This window comes from Bombyx mori, chromosome 26 (assembly GCF_030269925.1).
Source record: "Bombyx mori chromosome 26, ASM3026992v2".
NCBI classification, from domain to species: domain Eukaryota; kingdom Metazoa; phylum Arthropoda; class Insecta; order Lepidoptera; family Bombycidae; genus Bombyx; species Bombyx mori.
In genome coordinates, this window is record NC_085132.1 from 2,407,162 (window position 1) to 2,422,731 (window position 15,570).

Genomic DNA, 15,570 nt, shown 5'->3' on the forward strand with positions numbered 1-15,570 from the left:
AGGTTAGAGTACAATCGAGCCCGCTACTCAGTTGATATTACGAGAATATAGATATGATGTGAACAGGATCCGCCTTCAGACATCAGGACAAAGAATTTACTACATAAGAAACGGCTGTACCACTCTTTATACATAACGCATAGCTGTCTTAAAGCAGAAGACCTTATGGAGGTATATACTCGTGCGTACATCTCACAGTATGCCATACCACCAGTGCTAATATCTAATTACTTTATAGGCATTATTACGTGTCGGGGCTCGGGATAAAGAAAAACTTTCACCGAAGTACAAACTAAAATAAAATCTAATTATTACGACACTTAAGAAATAGCAATATAACAATTCACTTCTTTCGCTTCGCTTCAGGTGATCAATTCAGGTCAATTCCATATCCGTTTGTCCTATTTGACAACAGATGGCGTTACCCGTACTGCCATAACACTTCTCGAGCGCTTCTGATAATGTTGGTGGCGTTCATATCCATTTCTGTCATTTGACGACAGATGGCGATACTGGTACCGGCATCAGGGCCCTGAAACTGCGATACCTTCAGACAATTTTTTTGTATGGAAACTAGCGACACCTTGTAGCGGATGCGCCTAAACTTATATGTTGTTAAAGTTGAGGCATTTAGGTTATTATATTACTAAACACAGGAAATAAAAGATTAGTAAATCATACAAGTCTTTATTGTTATAGACAAAATAATTAAATTTTATCAATTTGCGGTTTCTGAAAATTTACAAATTCCTTCATTAAAAATAAAATATAGAATATGTTACTGCCATCTACAGGAGTAATGAGAAACTAATCGAAGCGAAGCCATCTAGTGGCCGACGCCCGTAAACATTTTTGTTAAGTGCTTGAGTTGCTTAACTATAACTAATTTATGTGTATTATCTACGACTGGCCTAACAATATCAATAAATTTAATCTACTATATTTTTTTCTGCTATTTCAGAGGTGTATTTTTTCCAGTACCTACTGACTTACTGAAGCGTATTTACTGTATCCATAAATGAATAGGACCAACTTAGTGACATAATCAAACGTAAAGTCGTATACCTATATCAAGTGACGAACGTTTCTAAAATTTCTCTCGACGTAACTTTACTCTGCGCTCTGTGATTCAAACGTAGCGTTGAGATTTTCAAAGAACCGCAAAAGTCATGTTTTGTCAGCCCTTTCTATGTTACTCAAACAACCGCTATGTACAGCATGTGGTTTTTAGCTCCGATATGTCGACATCTTCCAAAAACACCTATTTATCTAACCTTTTTAATGTATTTAACTTAATTTAAGGTTATTTAGTTAGAAATATTTAAGCTACATTTTCAGAAAAGATACGTAATAACACCATCTATATACTAATATATAAATCTACAGTGGTTTTTACGGATGTTCCGTTATAACTACTGAACCATGCATCCGATTGACTTGAAATTTGGTATCCATGTAGAAAATACATGTATTTAATGGATAGGCTTATATTTATATGAGTGTTGGACTCCCTAATAAAAATGAAAATAAATAATAATGTTAATTTTAAATGCCCAGCGAAGCGGGCTAGTACGGCTAGTTAATTTATAAGATCATTTATTCAACATGGTAACGATGTTCTAGAAGTGAATTTAATCAAAGTTTGAAAGCATAACAATTGGATTACTTTTCACAGAATTTATTTCAAGTGTTTATATTATCTTTTCAATACATATCACCAGACATGTTATTGAAAAACAGCTATTATTTTATTTTTATGTAAAATTTAATTTATGATTAAAATACAAAATGTTCTATTTCTACCTTTTTTTTTTTTTTTTAACGCTGGGGAATCCATTTACGGATACCCGGTCGAGGGGGGTAACGGACCGGGTTATGTCGGACTCCGGCGCCTCCTGAGAGGAAGAAGGGGAGAAGAGAAGGGCCGAGGTCCTTCACCTCCCCCAATTTCTCACAGGAGACTACGCCTTGAAAAAGGCGCGCGAAGCACTTGCCCCGCAGAACGACTACCGACTAAACCCCATCGAGCCCCACCACTCCGACTCCTTCTATTTCTACCTATCAACGGTATTCGAGAGAGGACTAGATTTATACTTCATCTAATTGGCTTCAATTCATTCTGCGGTCGTTAACTCTTGCTGTGAGTTAAGTAAATGGAAAGTATCAAAACATTCCATAAGGCGTTGCAACAATGAAACCCGCTACGCAGTGTATAAACACACAGAATGGAAAGTCACACGCATGTAGGTTACTGCTGTTTGCTTTTTACTGCGACTCCAGTGCGCGACCGATGAAGAACGTGCTTCGAATTTAAATATCTAAGTATTAAAAAAAATATTACATCATTTTATATTGTACTAGCGGCCCACTCCGACTCCGCTCGGGTCTTTAACAAAAATTTCAACGATATTTAATTTTGACGTTGTTTTATTTTTTTAAATAAAAGAACACTTATTGCACCATAACGATAATAGTTAGACATAATATACTGTCGCGACACTTTTTTAAATAATAATGTGTTTTACAAAGTCGTAGTACATTATTTTATCCTATCGTCAATAGTTTTCGCAGGGCACGCGATGTAAAGAATATTTTAGATAATTTTTTTACATCTTGGGTTACATTATTAGAGTTTTAGTAAGGATCTCTAATTTTTTTCAAAATAATTATTGCCTATGTCACTCGGGAATAGTGTAGCTTCCAAACAGTGAAAGAACTTTTAAAATCGGTTCAGTAGTTTTGGAGCCTATTCAATACAAACAAGCTAACAAATATTTCCTCTTTATAATATTAGTACAGATTGTGTGCTTAGGTTGATGGGCTTTCGTAATAAAGGCCCGGGGACCCATATAACGTTTTCATATGTTAGGTTATACATCCGAGTACGGCCCTAAATACCATTCTTGGGCTCGGGGTCCGCACCCACACTCGGCGGACCCTCCAGTCCTACAGAACGAGCGGCGCGGGGACCTCGTAGGTAGTTCGGCCCTCGGATCAGAAAAATAAAGTTTTTCATCAGAAAATTCGGCTGTGTCTAGTATTCGCAAAACTGCTACTAATTCTTCACAATACAACAGGAATAGTATGTAAGCTTGAGGGTAGATATTATCTTGTTGAACACCAAGTAAAACGATGTCACTTTTTGATTCCTGATTTAATCAAAAATATGTTATCGTAACAATTCACTTTAACACTTGTCCAACTTTAACCAGTACGTACAACAGTCACTGAATCACACAACGTAACAAGAATATAGTAAGTGCACCAGGCAAGCGCAGTTCAACGAATGTCCATTTCAAGGCACGTTCCGCCTTTTTATACTAGCCGGCGCAGCTGGCTTATGAGTCACTTCTGTTGCAGCTGTTGTTTACGAGTGGAACGACACGGCCGGCGCGCCTGGCTTGTGTGAGTCACTCCTATTGCACGTGCTATATAACATAAATATCGTTAACGCCGTCACGGCCATACTGACGTGCGCTCGTCCTCGTGCGCGCATTCTTATGGTATGTCTGTGAACAACAAACGTGTTCGTTCATCCTGACATTAACGGATGCAACTTAAAACGTGGTCTATGATATTAACAATCTAGTACGGTTCGGTTCGCATAATTCTTCAGAAAATCCTATACTGGCTATAAATAACCTTCAGACTGCTTACATACCTGGGCCAGTTTATTTAAAACTCTTCAGGTATGTAAGTATGTCCCTTTAACTTTAACTTAGACCGGAATTGTTATCCCTTCAGTTTTTCGTACTGGACCGGATAATGCTAGACCGAATCGCAATCCCTGTAGCTAATTGTTGTGGCTAGTCCGGATGAAAATCCCTATAGCCAAGCCATTGGACCGGACAGACCCTTCAATGACTTCACACTTTTTTTTTCTTTTTTTTTTTTCTCTTTTTTTTTTATTCATTGCTAGTCCGGATCAACATCCCTTTAGCCAAGTCGTTGGACCGGATACACCCTTCAACGACCTACATTTTTTTTCTCTTTTTTTTTTTTTTTGCTAGTCCGGATTAACATCCCTTTAGCCAAGTCATTGGACCGGATACACCCTTCAATGACTTACAATTTCTTTTTTTTTCCTCTTTTTTTTTTTTTTGCTAGACCGGATTAACATCTCTCTAGCCACATACAATTCTCTTTTTTTTTTTTTTTTTAATCTGCGTGTACGGTAGCGTTTGTTAAAACATATCTTAAACCAGAACATTTATACGGAATTTCTTCAGAAATAGTGCGAGACCGACCATCGTTTTCTACATTTCCAACACCTGCACCTGAGGTGCCTGAGCTTACAGACATTGTATCACTACCCGCAGACTATGTTTTGCTGTATCGCTATTTGCGGACAAAAATGTCGCTTCTGTTGTCAGTGATAGAGTCGTCATCATTAAGATCAGTTTCATGAACAAGATGATGTGGGTGACTCACATTTATTTATTTATTTTATAATATTTTATTATAATTACACTACACAACAACACATACATACTTTATTTTATTTCAACACATTCATTTATCTCACAATCATACAAAACATTATTTACACTAAACAAAATATTTTGATACCTACCACTACCACCAGATGGAATTTTTACACTCGTGACAAGACAATTATTTTTACATATAGATGTTACAAACTTAAGATTGGTTAAAGTATCAATTAGTTGTTGGTTGCTGATGTCAACAATAAGGTTGTAATGTGAAAGAAAATCAACACCAATAATAGCCATCGTGACATCAGCAACAACAAAGCGCCATGGAAAGTCACGACGTAAACCTAAATTAAGATTAAGTTCGATATATCCATATGTTGGTATCACTTCAGATATGGTACCAAAGCCGTCAGATGTATCCAGCCGTGCGACTACAAGGCGTCGGAAAACAGTCAACAGTCCGGACAGTGGCTGATGGCGACACAAGACTGCCACAAGACTGTCAGAAGGTTGCGTGTTCAGATCACGTCGGGGTCACCAGTTTAGTCGTCTTGAGGGTTGTAATATAAATGTCTTTCCAAACGCAAATGGAGACAATAAAGTTTTTATTTAGGACGAACACAAATATAAAGAAAGAAGGAGAAAGTAACAAGAAACAGATAGTCCAAGCAACACAAGCAGTACACGAAACGAAAAGCAAAAATTATAAAAGGCGTAGAACATAAAAGATAATACGGGATGCGCGCTCGCAAGTCAGATTTCGACTGGTGGCGGTGGATCGGTAAAAATGCGACGACCGGTTCGTCTATGCACCGATGTACTCGCGAAATATTATCGCCGCCGCTATACTGCGGTTATCGCCTGACTTTGCTTTTGAATTTTATTTTGTTTAGTGTAAATAATGTTTTGTATGATTGTGAGATAAATGAATGTGTTGAAATAAAATAAAGTATGTATGTGTTGTTGTGTAGTGTAATTATAATAAAATATTATAAAATAAATAAATAAATGTGAGTCACCCACAATTACTTAACCCATCTGTGTACGCCGTCACGTCATCATCACTATAATTTTCAGAAATTTCTAGTAGGCCTGACGGGCCTCGAGGTACTTCGCGTAAGTTTTCATGGGGAACTTTGTACACTAGAACCATTTACATGTCTCAACTTATACCTATCGTTTTCCAAAACTGCAGATGATTGAAAGATTACTGGTGGTCCGGAGGCCTTTCCCGCTTCACCAGGACGGGTGGGCGAGCAAAGGCTCAGCCAAGAGGGGTGGGATTTGCTAACAACTGCCCGAGCGCCTCCGCAGGAGACCTAACAACTCAAGAGCAATTGCTTCGCGAATGAATCTACTACCGGATCGGAATCGCGACCCACTGAGAAGATCCGGCGAGAAACTCAGTGGGCTGATGCATGGGTTAGGTTGCACGTCGACCTCTTTGTCGAGTTCGACGAGTACGATTACTGGGGTTCCTCAGCCTGCTCCTAGTGTTAGAGCTGAAGGTATCTAATGCAAGAGTTATTGGATCTGATGGATCCGTAAGGACGTGTCTAGGGTGACTACGGTGACTTGTTCATGAAACCGCTTACCATTGAATAAATTACTATGGCTTTGTTTTATAAGACTACATTCTGACCCTGAATGGAACATAAAGGGGGAGCCAAAACCACTTATCTGTAACACACTGAAGCTCTGGAACACACGTTGACGTCTCTGGTTGGACCTGCCACAGCACCTGGAGCAGTGTCGTTTTTCTTCTTGTAGCGCATGGAACACCCAGAAGCTACATGGCTCGCATCACCGCACACGTAACAGCCGACTTGCAGGCGAGAGCCGGGCGCCCACGGATGAGGAGGTTGTTCAGGTTTTGCAGGCTGTATTTTTGTGAGGCAAGTAGTAGCTCGAGCCTTAAGCGAATGTGTGAGAGTCAAAATAAAATCGACACCATCCAATACTTCAACTACTTTAAACGGCCCTATAAACTTCGTATCTAATTTCGTTTGATTATGCTCTTCGTATTAATGTGTGGACGAGCTCACAGCCCACCTTGTGTTAAGTGGTTACTGGAACCCATAGACATCCACAGCGCAAACGCACCACACACCTTGAGATAGAAGTTCTAAGGTCTCAGTATAGTTACAACCGCTGCCCCACCCTTCAAACCGAAATACACCACTGCTTCACGGCAGAAATAGGCAGGGTGATGGTACCCGTGCGGTCGATGGCACTATACGGAGCACCCGTCTGGTGCCACGTCCTTACCCACGAGAACGTCGCCGCGCTGCGACGCCGGCAGCGCGCGATCACAGTTATTCAATGATACCTCACAGTCTCCTACGAGGCGGCGCGCCCTAGCGCAAGTGCAGCCGGAGCGCGGGGGCTCCAATATCGGCAGTCCGTGCTGGAGGCGTGGTCTCGTCGTTTGGCGGACCCGTCAGCCGGCCTCCGTACCGTCGAGGCGATCTGCCCGGTTCTCGCGGACTGGGTGGGCCGCGACCGCGGAAGTCTCACCTCCGGCTACCTATGTAGACTCACAAGACATTTTACCACCATGCAAACTTCTTACCGCAACAAATCTTACCAGCCTCCACGCAAACTACAATTTTACGGGTTCCACCTCTCTTACACGATGTTACTCCTACACTGAGGAAGCCAACCGCGAACACTTGTCAAACACGCACAAGCACGCACTTCACCGGAAAAACCTGCATCCGCCAGCGGAACCCGAACACCGCCGCATCGCCAGACACGAACGCACCGGACGTCTTATCTTACAAGTCACGACGACTTCAGATGTGTCAATTTTTCATCCCCACGGAAACTTGCTTGCTTTCTTGTTTGCTTGCTTGCTGGAGCCCGAAGTCATCGAACGTGTAGTGTTATTGGTATTGAATTGAGTAGATTCTAAAATTTCAGCGACAATTTACAGTCTCATGTCCTGTTTTACTGTACTAGTGCCATATAACTCTAGCAGTAGTCATTGGCTTAAAAACGATTCGTGTCGGAACTACCCACTCGTCATGACAGATCCATTATTGCGATCGAAGTTTTACTTGAGATTTGCACTTGCCTTAATTTCTTGCAATAGCTTGTTACGTGTTGTATTTCCGTTAGTAAATGCCATGTGATGAAGTCGACAGTCAAACTGGGCAACATGAGCCAGAACGTAAGATGTGACGATTTCTTCGTGGCTCAGATCTTCCATCGAGGTAACAGAGACGTTATTACACGACTTACGTATGCTGCATTCACGCTCTTGTGGCGTACCACTACTAGTATTCTGATCTGCATCATGTTTTTTTTTGCTGTACTTCGAACATGTTCAAACACGTCACGCCAGTGAGAGTAGAGTCCTGATCTCACTTCTGGTGTAAGCTTGAGGGTAGATATTATCTTGTTGAACACCAAGTAAAACGATGTCACTTTTTGATTCCTGATTTAATCAAAAATATGTTATCGTAACAATTCACTTTAACACTTGTCCAACTTTAACCAGTACGTACAACAGTCACTGAATCACACAACGTAACAAGAATATAGTAAGTGCACCAGGCAAGCGCAGTTCAACGAATGTCCATTTCAAGGCACGTTCCGCCTTTTTATACTAGCCGGCGCAGCTGGCTTATGAGTCACTTCTGTTGCAGCTGTTGTTTACGAGTGGAACGACACGGCCGGCGCGCCTGGCTTGTGTGAGTCACTCCTATTGCACGTGCTATATAACATAAATATCGTTAACGCCGTCAAGTATATTAATTTTCCTAAACATGTTTGGTCTTCGTTGCGCTAAATGGACACGCAACGCTGAGCGGTACACAATATTGTTACGCGCTGGGGTTCGGGATAAATAAAATTCCACCGAAATATAAAATAAAAACTTTATTCAACACTTAGAACATTTAAAACACCCAACAAACACTTTAAAACACTCAATTCGCTTCTTCCGCTTCGCTTCAGGTCATCTGTTCGGTTTCGCTTCGAGTAGTTCCGATTACTGACTGACTGCGTGCGATCTCTACAACGCTTGTATAGTCGAGACGAAATCCCTAGAATCGTCGAGAATATTCCACAAAAGTCTAGTATTATGTGTTTCCGCTATATGACAATAGATGGCGTTGTACTTCTCGAGCGTTCTAGATGCTACTAGATCCTTCGATATCTTTCAACTATTCGGCAATAGATGGCGTTACTCTTACCGGCGTAACAATAATATGAAGGTTTGAGATATGAGGTTATATAGTCAATTGTGTTTTGGATGTCCTATACTGCATTGCTGCTTTGCGTTAAGGTAGGCAGGGTAGTAAAACTTTCTTTTATAACGTATAATGCGAGTACGTCTTACAGCCAGTACATACCCGATCCGGCGGACCACACAGTAAGCAGTCGCTGTCGCCCAAAACAAGTCACTATGGATCCTCCCGATCCACTATCGGCGCTTTTAGGCATTCCAAGCGCTGTTTACAGTTCTTGTCGAACCCGTCGAATACGAGAAACCCTTGTGAAAAGTAAACTATAGACACAGCCCACTGAGTTTCTTGCCGGATCTTCTCAGTGGGTGGCGATTCCGATCCGGTGGTAGATTCAGCGAAGCACTGCTCTAGGGCTAGTGTTAGCAATTCTCACAGGTTGAGTCCACGAGCTCCGTATAGGTATCCGTACGCGCGTATAGTTGGAATAGCCCCTTATGCTACCAGTGAGTAGGTAGGAAAAAAATATCGAGTATTGATTACGCTGTATAAATGGGAGTTTGAGTTTTATTTATTACAATACTAGCTTTTGCCCCCGACTTCGTCCGCATAGAATAGTTCACAAATAATGCTTTATTTTAGAACAAATTTGGTTAGCATAGAAAACGTTATAGTGAGCTAACCTTAACATATAGACATATGCTGTCGCGAACTTTTTTTTAGATCTTTTAAAGGGGAACAATTCTCTCATACATTACTTTAGCGAAACTTTAACCGTTTCCGCAGCGCACGCAGTGGATGCTCTCAAAAGGGATTAAAACCCCGATTTTGAAACATTCTTTATTGGTGTTCCGCTTGTATTAGTCTTGGCGTGATGTTATATAGCCTATAGCCTTCCTCGATAAATGGGCTATCTAACACTGAAAGAATTTTTCAAATCGGACCGGTAGTTCCTGAGATTAGCACGTTCAAACAAACAGACTATTCAGCTTTATAATATTAGTATAGATGCTATTTGTTTATCGTGTTGCATTATTAGTAGTTCCATTAGGGCGATAAGGGGAATAACCCAAACGATTTTCAAACATTGAGAGCTCATCCTATCACAATGAAACTTTTTTTTAACCCTAAAACTGGTAGCAAAATATCGGCGAATGACATCAAATGTCACTGTCGTAATCGGGAAATTTATATTGTCTAACTATCGGATCGTAACCAAATTAAAATAAAAAATCATATAAATATACAAAACGTAGTTTACAAATATGTCTAATATAGACTCTCCTATAGCTCTCGCCGAGTTAGAGTCGGTTCTGGCCTGGGTGGATACATTCAAGCTCTCTAGACCGACCAAGAAAATCAACAGAGATTTTTCCGATGCTGGTAATTCCAATGTCAAGTTAGAGATCTTTAGTCAAGTTCTAACAGCAATTTATTATATTAATATGTATAAAGTATAAGTATACGATCTCGAATTTGAAATATTGCAACATTATCTGGCTAGTGCAAATATCCTAATCAATTTTTGTGTCAAAATAATTAGTATCCTAGACGATCTAGTGGTAGGTTATTTTTGCCATTAACATGTTGGACCGTCTTCAGAGGCACCGGCAGCTTCTCCAATTCGTCAAGGCTGAGTCCATTCGTCCACTCATTCTGGTGAAATTGCAAATCCCTTGAGATACACGGTCGAAATTTCAATTTTATTCAAGGGAATTCTATTCAAAGCGACTCGAATGATTCCATGACTTTCTTGAGGTCTTTCGACTTGGAGACTGTCATAGGCTGATTTAAAATCATCTAAAAATAGTCACACCTACGAAACATTACTACGAATTAAATGTAATCCACAGACAATAAAATAAGGAATGAATGTATGAGCTAATTGCGTGTTCGACAGTTCTCCTAGCCGAGATCCTAAGCGTTCATTATCCGAAACTAGTGGAAATGCACAACTATCCGCCGAGGAACAGCCATTCTTTGAAGCTCAACAACTGGCTGACGCTTAACCGCAAGGTTCTGAAGAAGTTGAGGCTGAGCCTATGCTGTAACACAATGGATCAGCTCGCTAATTGCGCTCCAGGGGTCATTGAACGAGTACTTGTCATGGGTTAGTGTTGTACTCAGACTGGGATAGGAAAATGAGGAGCAGAAGAATGTTACTGTTAGTAGCGTGTAACACTTTCGAGACATTAGTGGTAGGGCGTCTTTTGAGTGTGAGCGGGTAGGTACTACCGCCCTGCCTATTTCTGCCGTGAAGCAGTAATGCCAGTCTGACCAGTCTGTCAATAATCTGACTAGGTGTTTCAAAGGCTAAAAATATCAGTCAACGAAACTCGCCACGAAGCAAAAGATAATATTGTGGTAGGCCATTTTGTGATCCCACAAGGGTGCGTACCACCATCCTTCCTACTTCTGCCGTGAAGCAGTAATGTGCTTCGGTTTGAAGGATGGGGCAGCCGTTGTACTTACTGATTTGACTTAAAACTCATGTCTCGAGATCGGTGGTAGCATTTATGTTGCTAACGTCTATGGGCTTCGGTATCCATTCAATACCAGGAGGACCGTGAGTCCGTTAACCCACATAAGTAATAAAAAGCCACGAAGATATCATCCAGACTCTGAACCACAAATGTGCTTCATGAAACATCTATACTAATATTATAAAGCTGAAGAGTTTGTTTGTTTGAACCCGCTAATCTCAGGAACTACTAGTCCGATTTGAAAAATTCTTTCAGTGTCAGATAGCCCATTTATTGAGGAAGGCCATAGGTTATATAACATCACGCTAAGACCAATACGAGCGGAGCACTAATAAAACCTCCTCTTTTGAAGTCGGCTAAAAAGCATGATTTTGGTACCTTAAATAGCTCCGTAGGATTCTATTATTCAAAAATATACTTACTTCTACGTAAATGAAGTCGCGGGTAAAATTTAGCGTGATACCAAAGTAACTATTCCACGTGGACGAAGTCGCGGGCAAAAGCTAGTCGTTCATAAAGATAGTGCCTTCTTGAAGTGAATCTTGAATTGTGATAATTTACCCATTGAAAAGCACTCTACAAATAGAACAATGGAATTTGTACGAAAATGATTGTAATGTTTTGTTGTGCCTACTGGACAGTTCGGGACAAAATACGTCGCGACGAAGAGTTGAACAAGAGTATGAGGGAGTCGGAGCAGAATGTATCCAGCGGCGGTAGCTATTACGAAGCTTGCGGCGAAGATGGTAAATTATACTTTGAATACTATTTTCCCCTTTTTATCCTTTAATTTTTTTAACCAATACTTTTTATCTCTCCGCCTAAGTCAACAAGTATAAGTATATTATGCTGTCATGATTTGGGACTAACCGTTTACAGTATACGATTGACATAGTAAAAACTATTTTTACAAATCAAATGAATCAAAACCTTAGTCTTTCGTGCTCATGAAAATGGAAGCATTCGAAACGTGGGAGATAGCATAGAGATCCAGTACTTTTACACTGAGTTCGCTCTACCCGCTGAGTTTCTCGTCGGATCTTCTCAGTGGGTGGCGATTCCGATTTGGTAGTAGATTCATTCGCGAAGCAGCTTGAGTGGTTAGGCCTTCTTTTGAGGCGCTAGAGCAGCTGCTAGCAAATCCCACCCCTCCTGGTTGAGCATTTGCTCGCCCAACTGTCCTGGTGAAACTGGAAAGGCCTCCGGGCCACCAATAATCTTTCAATCATAAAAAAAAGCTAGAAACGACTAGTTTCCTATACGATATCGACTTAGATTAATATAAATATGGTCCATTTGAAATGGAAATTATAACATGTTGTATTGGCTTGAATTGTATTGATCTATTTGTAATGTTGGACATTTACTGGTGGTAGGACCTCTTGTGAGTCCGCACGGGTAGGTACCACCGCCCCGCCTATTTCTGCCGTGAAGCAATAATACGTTTCGGTTTGAAGGGTGGGGCAGCCGTTGTAGCTGTGCTGAGATCTTGGAACTTATATCTCAAGGTGTGTGGCGCATTTACGCTGTAGATGTCTATGGGCTCCAGTAACCACTTTATACCAGGTGGGCAGTGAGCTCGTCCACACATCTAATCAATAAAATAAAATAAAAACATTTGGAATGTTTTGACGTGATTTTGTCAAACTTGAAGACGTGCACTTAGCTTGGAATTTTGTCCACCTAGGAAAACTAGGAAAGGCCTCCGGGCCAGCAGTAATCCATCAATAAACATAAATAAATGGTATTATTCTCTCTAGAAAACATCCTCGTTGTGCCCGTGAAGACGAGGGTCAATGGTGTTTTGGAGACGGTTCAACAGAAAGTGGTCAACTACGACTGCTATTTGACTCTGAAGGAAGAATTTAAGGATGCTAAAGATTCTATTGAACTGCTCAAACAAAAGGTAAGTATTTAAATAAATACGTCACCTACAAACTTGAGATATTAGGTGATGTTGTTTCACCATTAAAAACGGAATGACGCGGACGGCTTCGGGGCAGAAGTATGCAGGACGATTTAAGAATGAAATTGAGACTTCATTCATTGTCTCAAGGTCTGTATTAATGTGGTCATTTAACCCTTTGACTGCCATGTAGATCACCGGTGACCTACGTGGCGCACTGAAGTAATTATGTCGATTTCTGTTGGTAAGCACCTGGATTGCCTAACTTTCTTTTTTGTTATTAATGTATGTATCTTAGTAGCTTCGGATTCGTCTTTCCTAGAGTCTACTATATAGATTATAGATATTCCAGCGCCTTAGTAAGAAGATCGAAGACAGAAATCGACATGATTACTTTAGTGCCCTACGTAGGGCCTCGCTAACCTACCTACTTACCCTACCTACACGGCAGTCAACGTGTTAAACACTATGAACGCTTAACTTTTAATAACACAAAAAAAATTTTTAGCCTTTATTGTTCACACGATTCGGTTTGACGGAAGACGACACTATGTTATTTTGTGGTGAGAATGAGCAGTGGCGTTCTCTGAGTATTGTACCAGCGTGCTGTGGTCGGCAACCAGCATTCGGTGGTGGTATTGCGAACCAGCACGGGTAGTAGTGCCTTATATACTGCTTTCTTTACCACGACCTTGTCTCTCATGCTGATTTGCTGCGTTCACGTCGTAACGGGCTCCACAATTTTGCTGGTGTCTATTTTGGACTGTATGTCTACCTTTTACCTCCTATTTTATCTATTTACTAGGCGACCCGCCCTCGCTTCGCTTCGGAAACATTAAAACACACATGAAACAAAAAAAAAAAAAAAAAGTATCCTATGTTCATCAGGGACAATGTCAATGGAAAAAGAATTTTTCAAATCGGTCCAGTAGTTTCGGAGCCTATTCGAAACAAACAAACAAACAAATCTTTCCTCTTTATAATATTAGTATAGATGAAGCTAATTTTAAAGTAGAATGCAATATTTTTATTAAATAAATGTTGAAAAATGCATAGGTCGAACATCTAGACAATTTGCTGAAACTCAAAGAAGAAAGGATTGAAGAATTACAAAAGCAATTAGAAAGGAAACAAAATAGACGTAGAGAAGTAGAAGCTCTTCAGAATAGTCTTTCAGTGCCGTTTGATGAACCGCCAACCCCAACAGTTGTTATACAGGAGAACAAAGCGATACCAGTTCAAAATACTATTAAAAATATTGAAGCGAAGACACCTAAAGTTGAAGAATCGAAGATACCTATACTCATAGATGCTTCTAGAATTCCTAAGCCTAGCGTAATAGAAGTCAACGAAACAGCTATAATTGTAGATAGTTCTAGAATTTCTAAGCCGATCACAAAAGAAGTTTATGAGCATGAGAAACCTATTGTGGAAGTGCACGAAATCAAGTCCGATGTGTTCAAAGAAACTGAAGTTGTTGAGCAGAAATCTGAATGCTTTCATGATGTGGAAGATTTCGATCAAAATCCAGTTATAGTCACAACCATAGAGGAAAGCATTAATAAAGAAATCAAAGAGATCGTTAATTCAGCGGGATATGTGGAGAATTTTGGCTACGTTGCTTAGAAAGTCTGGCTATTGTTTCAAAGACATTTTTAAAGATATTGTGTATTGAAATTTGCTAGTTTTTTTTTTACTAAATGTAATAATAAAACACATTGTGTCTATTTGTTAATAGGTTGTTATTTAGAAATAAAGTGTACATTAATTTATTTATTTGTTTCATTACAAAGTTAGCAGTGTGCGTTCGCTTGGAAAATCTCAAGGAGACTTGGATGCGCCTCGAGTATCTTTCTGATCTCTTCAAATCTGGCTTGTTTGAAGTTTGATTTGGGTTGGGTAGTTCTGAAAATTTCAAAGGATTTCATGTGTTATCTGTTGTTGAGGAACATCTTAATGTTAATATTGTAATAATAATAAACACCTAACGAACAATCCAAGTGACTGGGCAACGTAGAACACGAATTAACATCGTTTATGAAGTCGTCGTGGCCTAAAGGATAAGTCGTCCGGTGCATTCGTATCTAGCGATGCAACGGTGTTCGAATTCCGCAGGCGGGTCCCAATTTTTCTAATGAAATACGTACTTAACAAATGTTCACGATTGACATCCACGGTGAAGGAATAACATCGTATAATAAAACACAAACCCGCAAAATTATAATTTGCGTAATTACTGGTGGTAGGACCTCTTGTGAGTCCGCACGGGTAGGTACCACCGCCCCGCCTATTTTTGCCGTGAAGCAATAATGCGTTTCGGCTTGAAGGGTGGGGCAGCCGTTGTAACTATACTGAGACCTTAGAACTTATATCTCAAGGTAAGTATGTGGCGCATTTACGTTGTAGATGTCTATGGGCTCCAATAGCCATGTGCCTTTGGAAATAGCCTGACAGACTTATTTCAATGTAACCAGAGGACATAGTCGAATAGTGGCCATTAAAACATGAGCCTCGATGGCTCAGAGGCAAAACATCAGGTGATAGAAATACTGGTT

The 15,570-nt window shown here is 40.3% G+C and overlaps 2 protein-coding genes and 1 long non-coding RNA gene across 5 annotated transcripts in view; 1 reads left to right on the forward strand and 2 right to left on the reverse strand.

The window, feature by feature from the left end:
• Positions 1-5,945: 5,945 nt before the first annotated feature.
• On the reverse strand, positions 5,946-8,149 carry LOC134201476 (uncharacterized). Its single transcript, XR_009976799.1, has 2 exons — positions 6,766-8,149; positions 5,946-6,316 (listed from the first exon to the last, which is right to left on the reverse strand). It is a non-coding gene; the product is annotated as an uncharacterized LOC134201476 (long non-coding RNA).
• Positions 8,150-9,797: 1,648 nt separating this feature from the next.
• LOC101737660 (sperm flagellar protein 1) lies at positions 9,798-14,787 on the forward strand. The gene is made up of 5 exons (XM_004932977.4): positions 9,798-10,009; positions 10,527-10,736; positions 11,751-11,855; positions 12,870-13,015; positions 14,072-14,787. Exons 1-5 carry the CDS (start codon positions 9,892-9,894, stop codon positions 14,639-14,641), a joined length of 1,149 nt encoding a protein of 382 aa, XP_004933034.1. The 5' UTR covers positions 9,798-9,891; the 3' UTR covers positions 14,642-14,787.
• The window catches only part of LOC105842535 (uncharacterized), an 81,243-nt gene continuing 80,406 nt past the window's right edge, over positions 14,734-15,570 (reverse strand). For all 3 annotated transcript variants that reach the window (XM_062676286.1, XM_021352468.3, XM_038020609.2), the window contains exon 17: positions 14,734-14,920. In XM_062676286.1, coding sequence (XP_062532270.1) covers positions 14,809-14,920 — 112 coding nt within the window. In that variant the 3' untranslated portion in view covers positions 14,734-14,808. The remainder of the gene's footprint in view (positions 14,921-15,570) is intronic.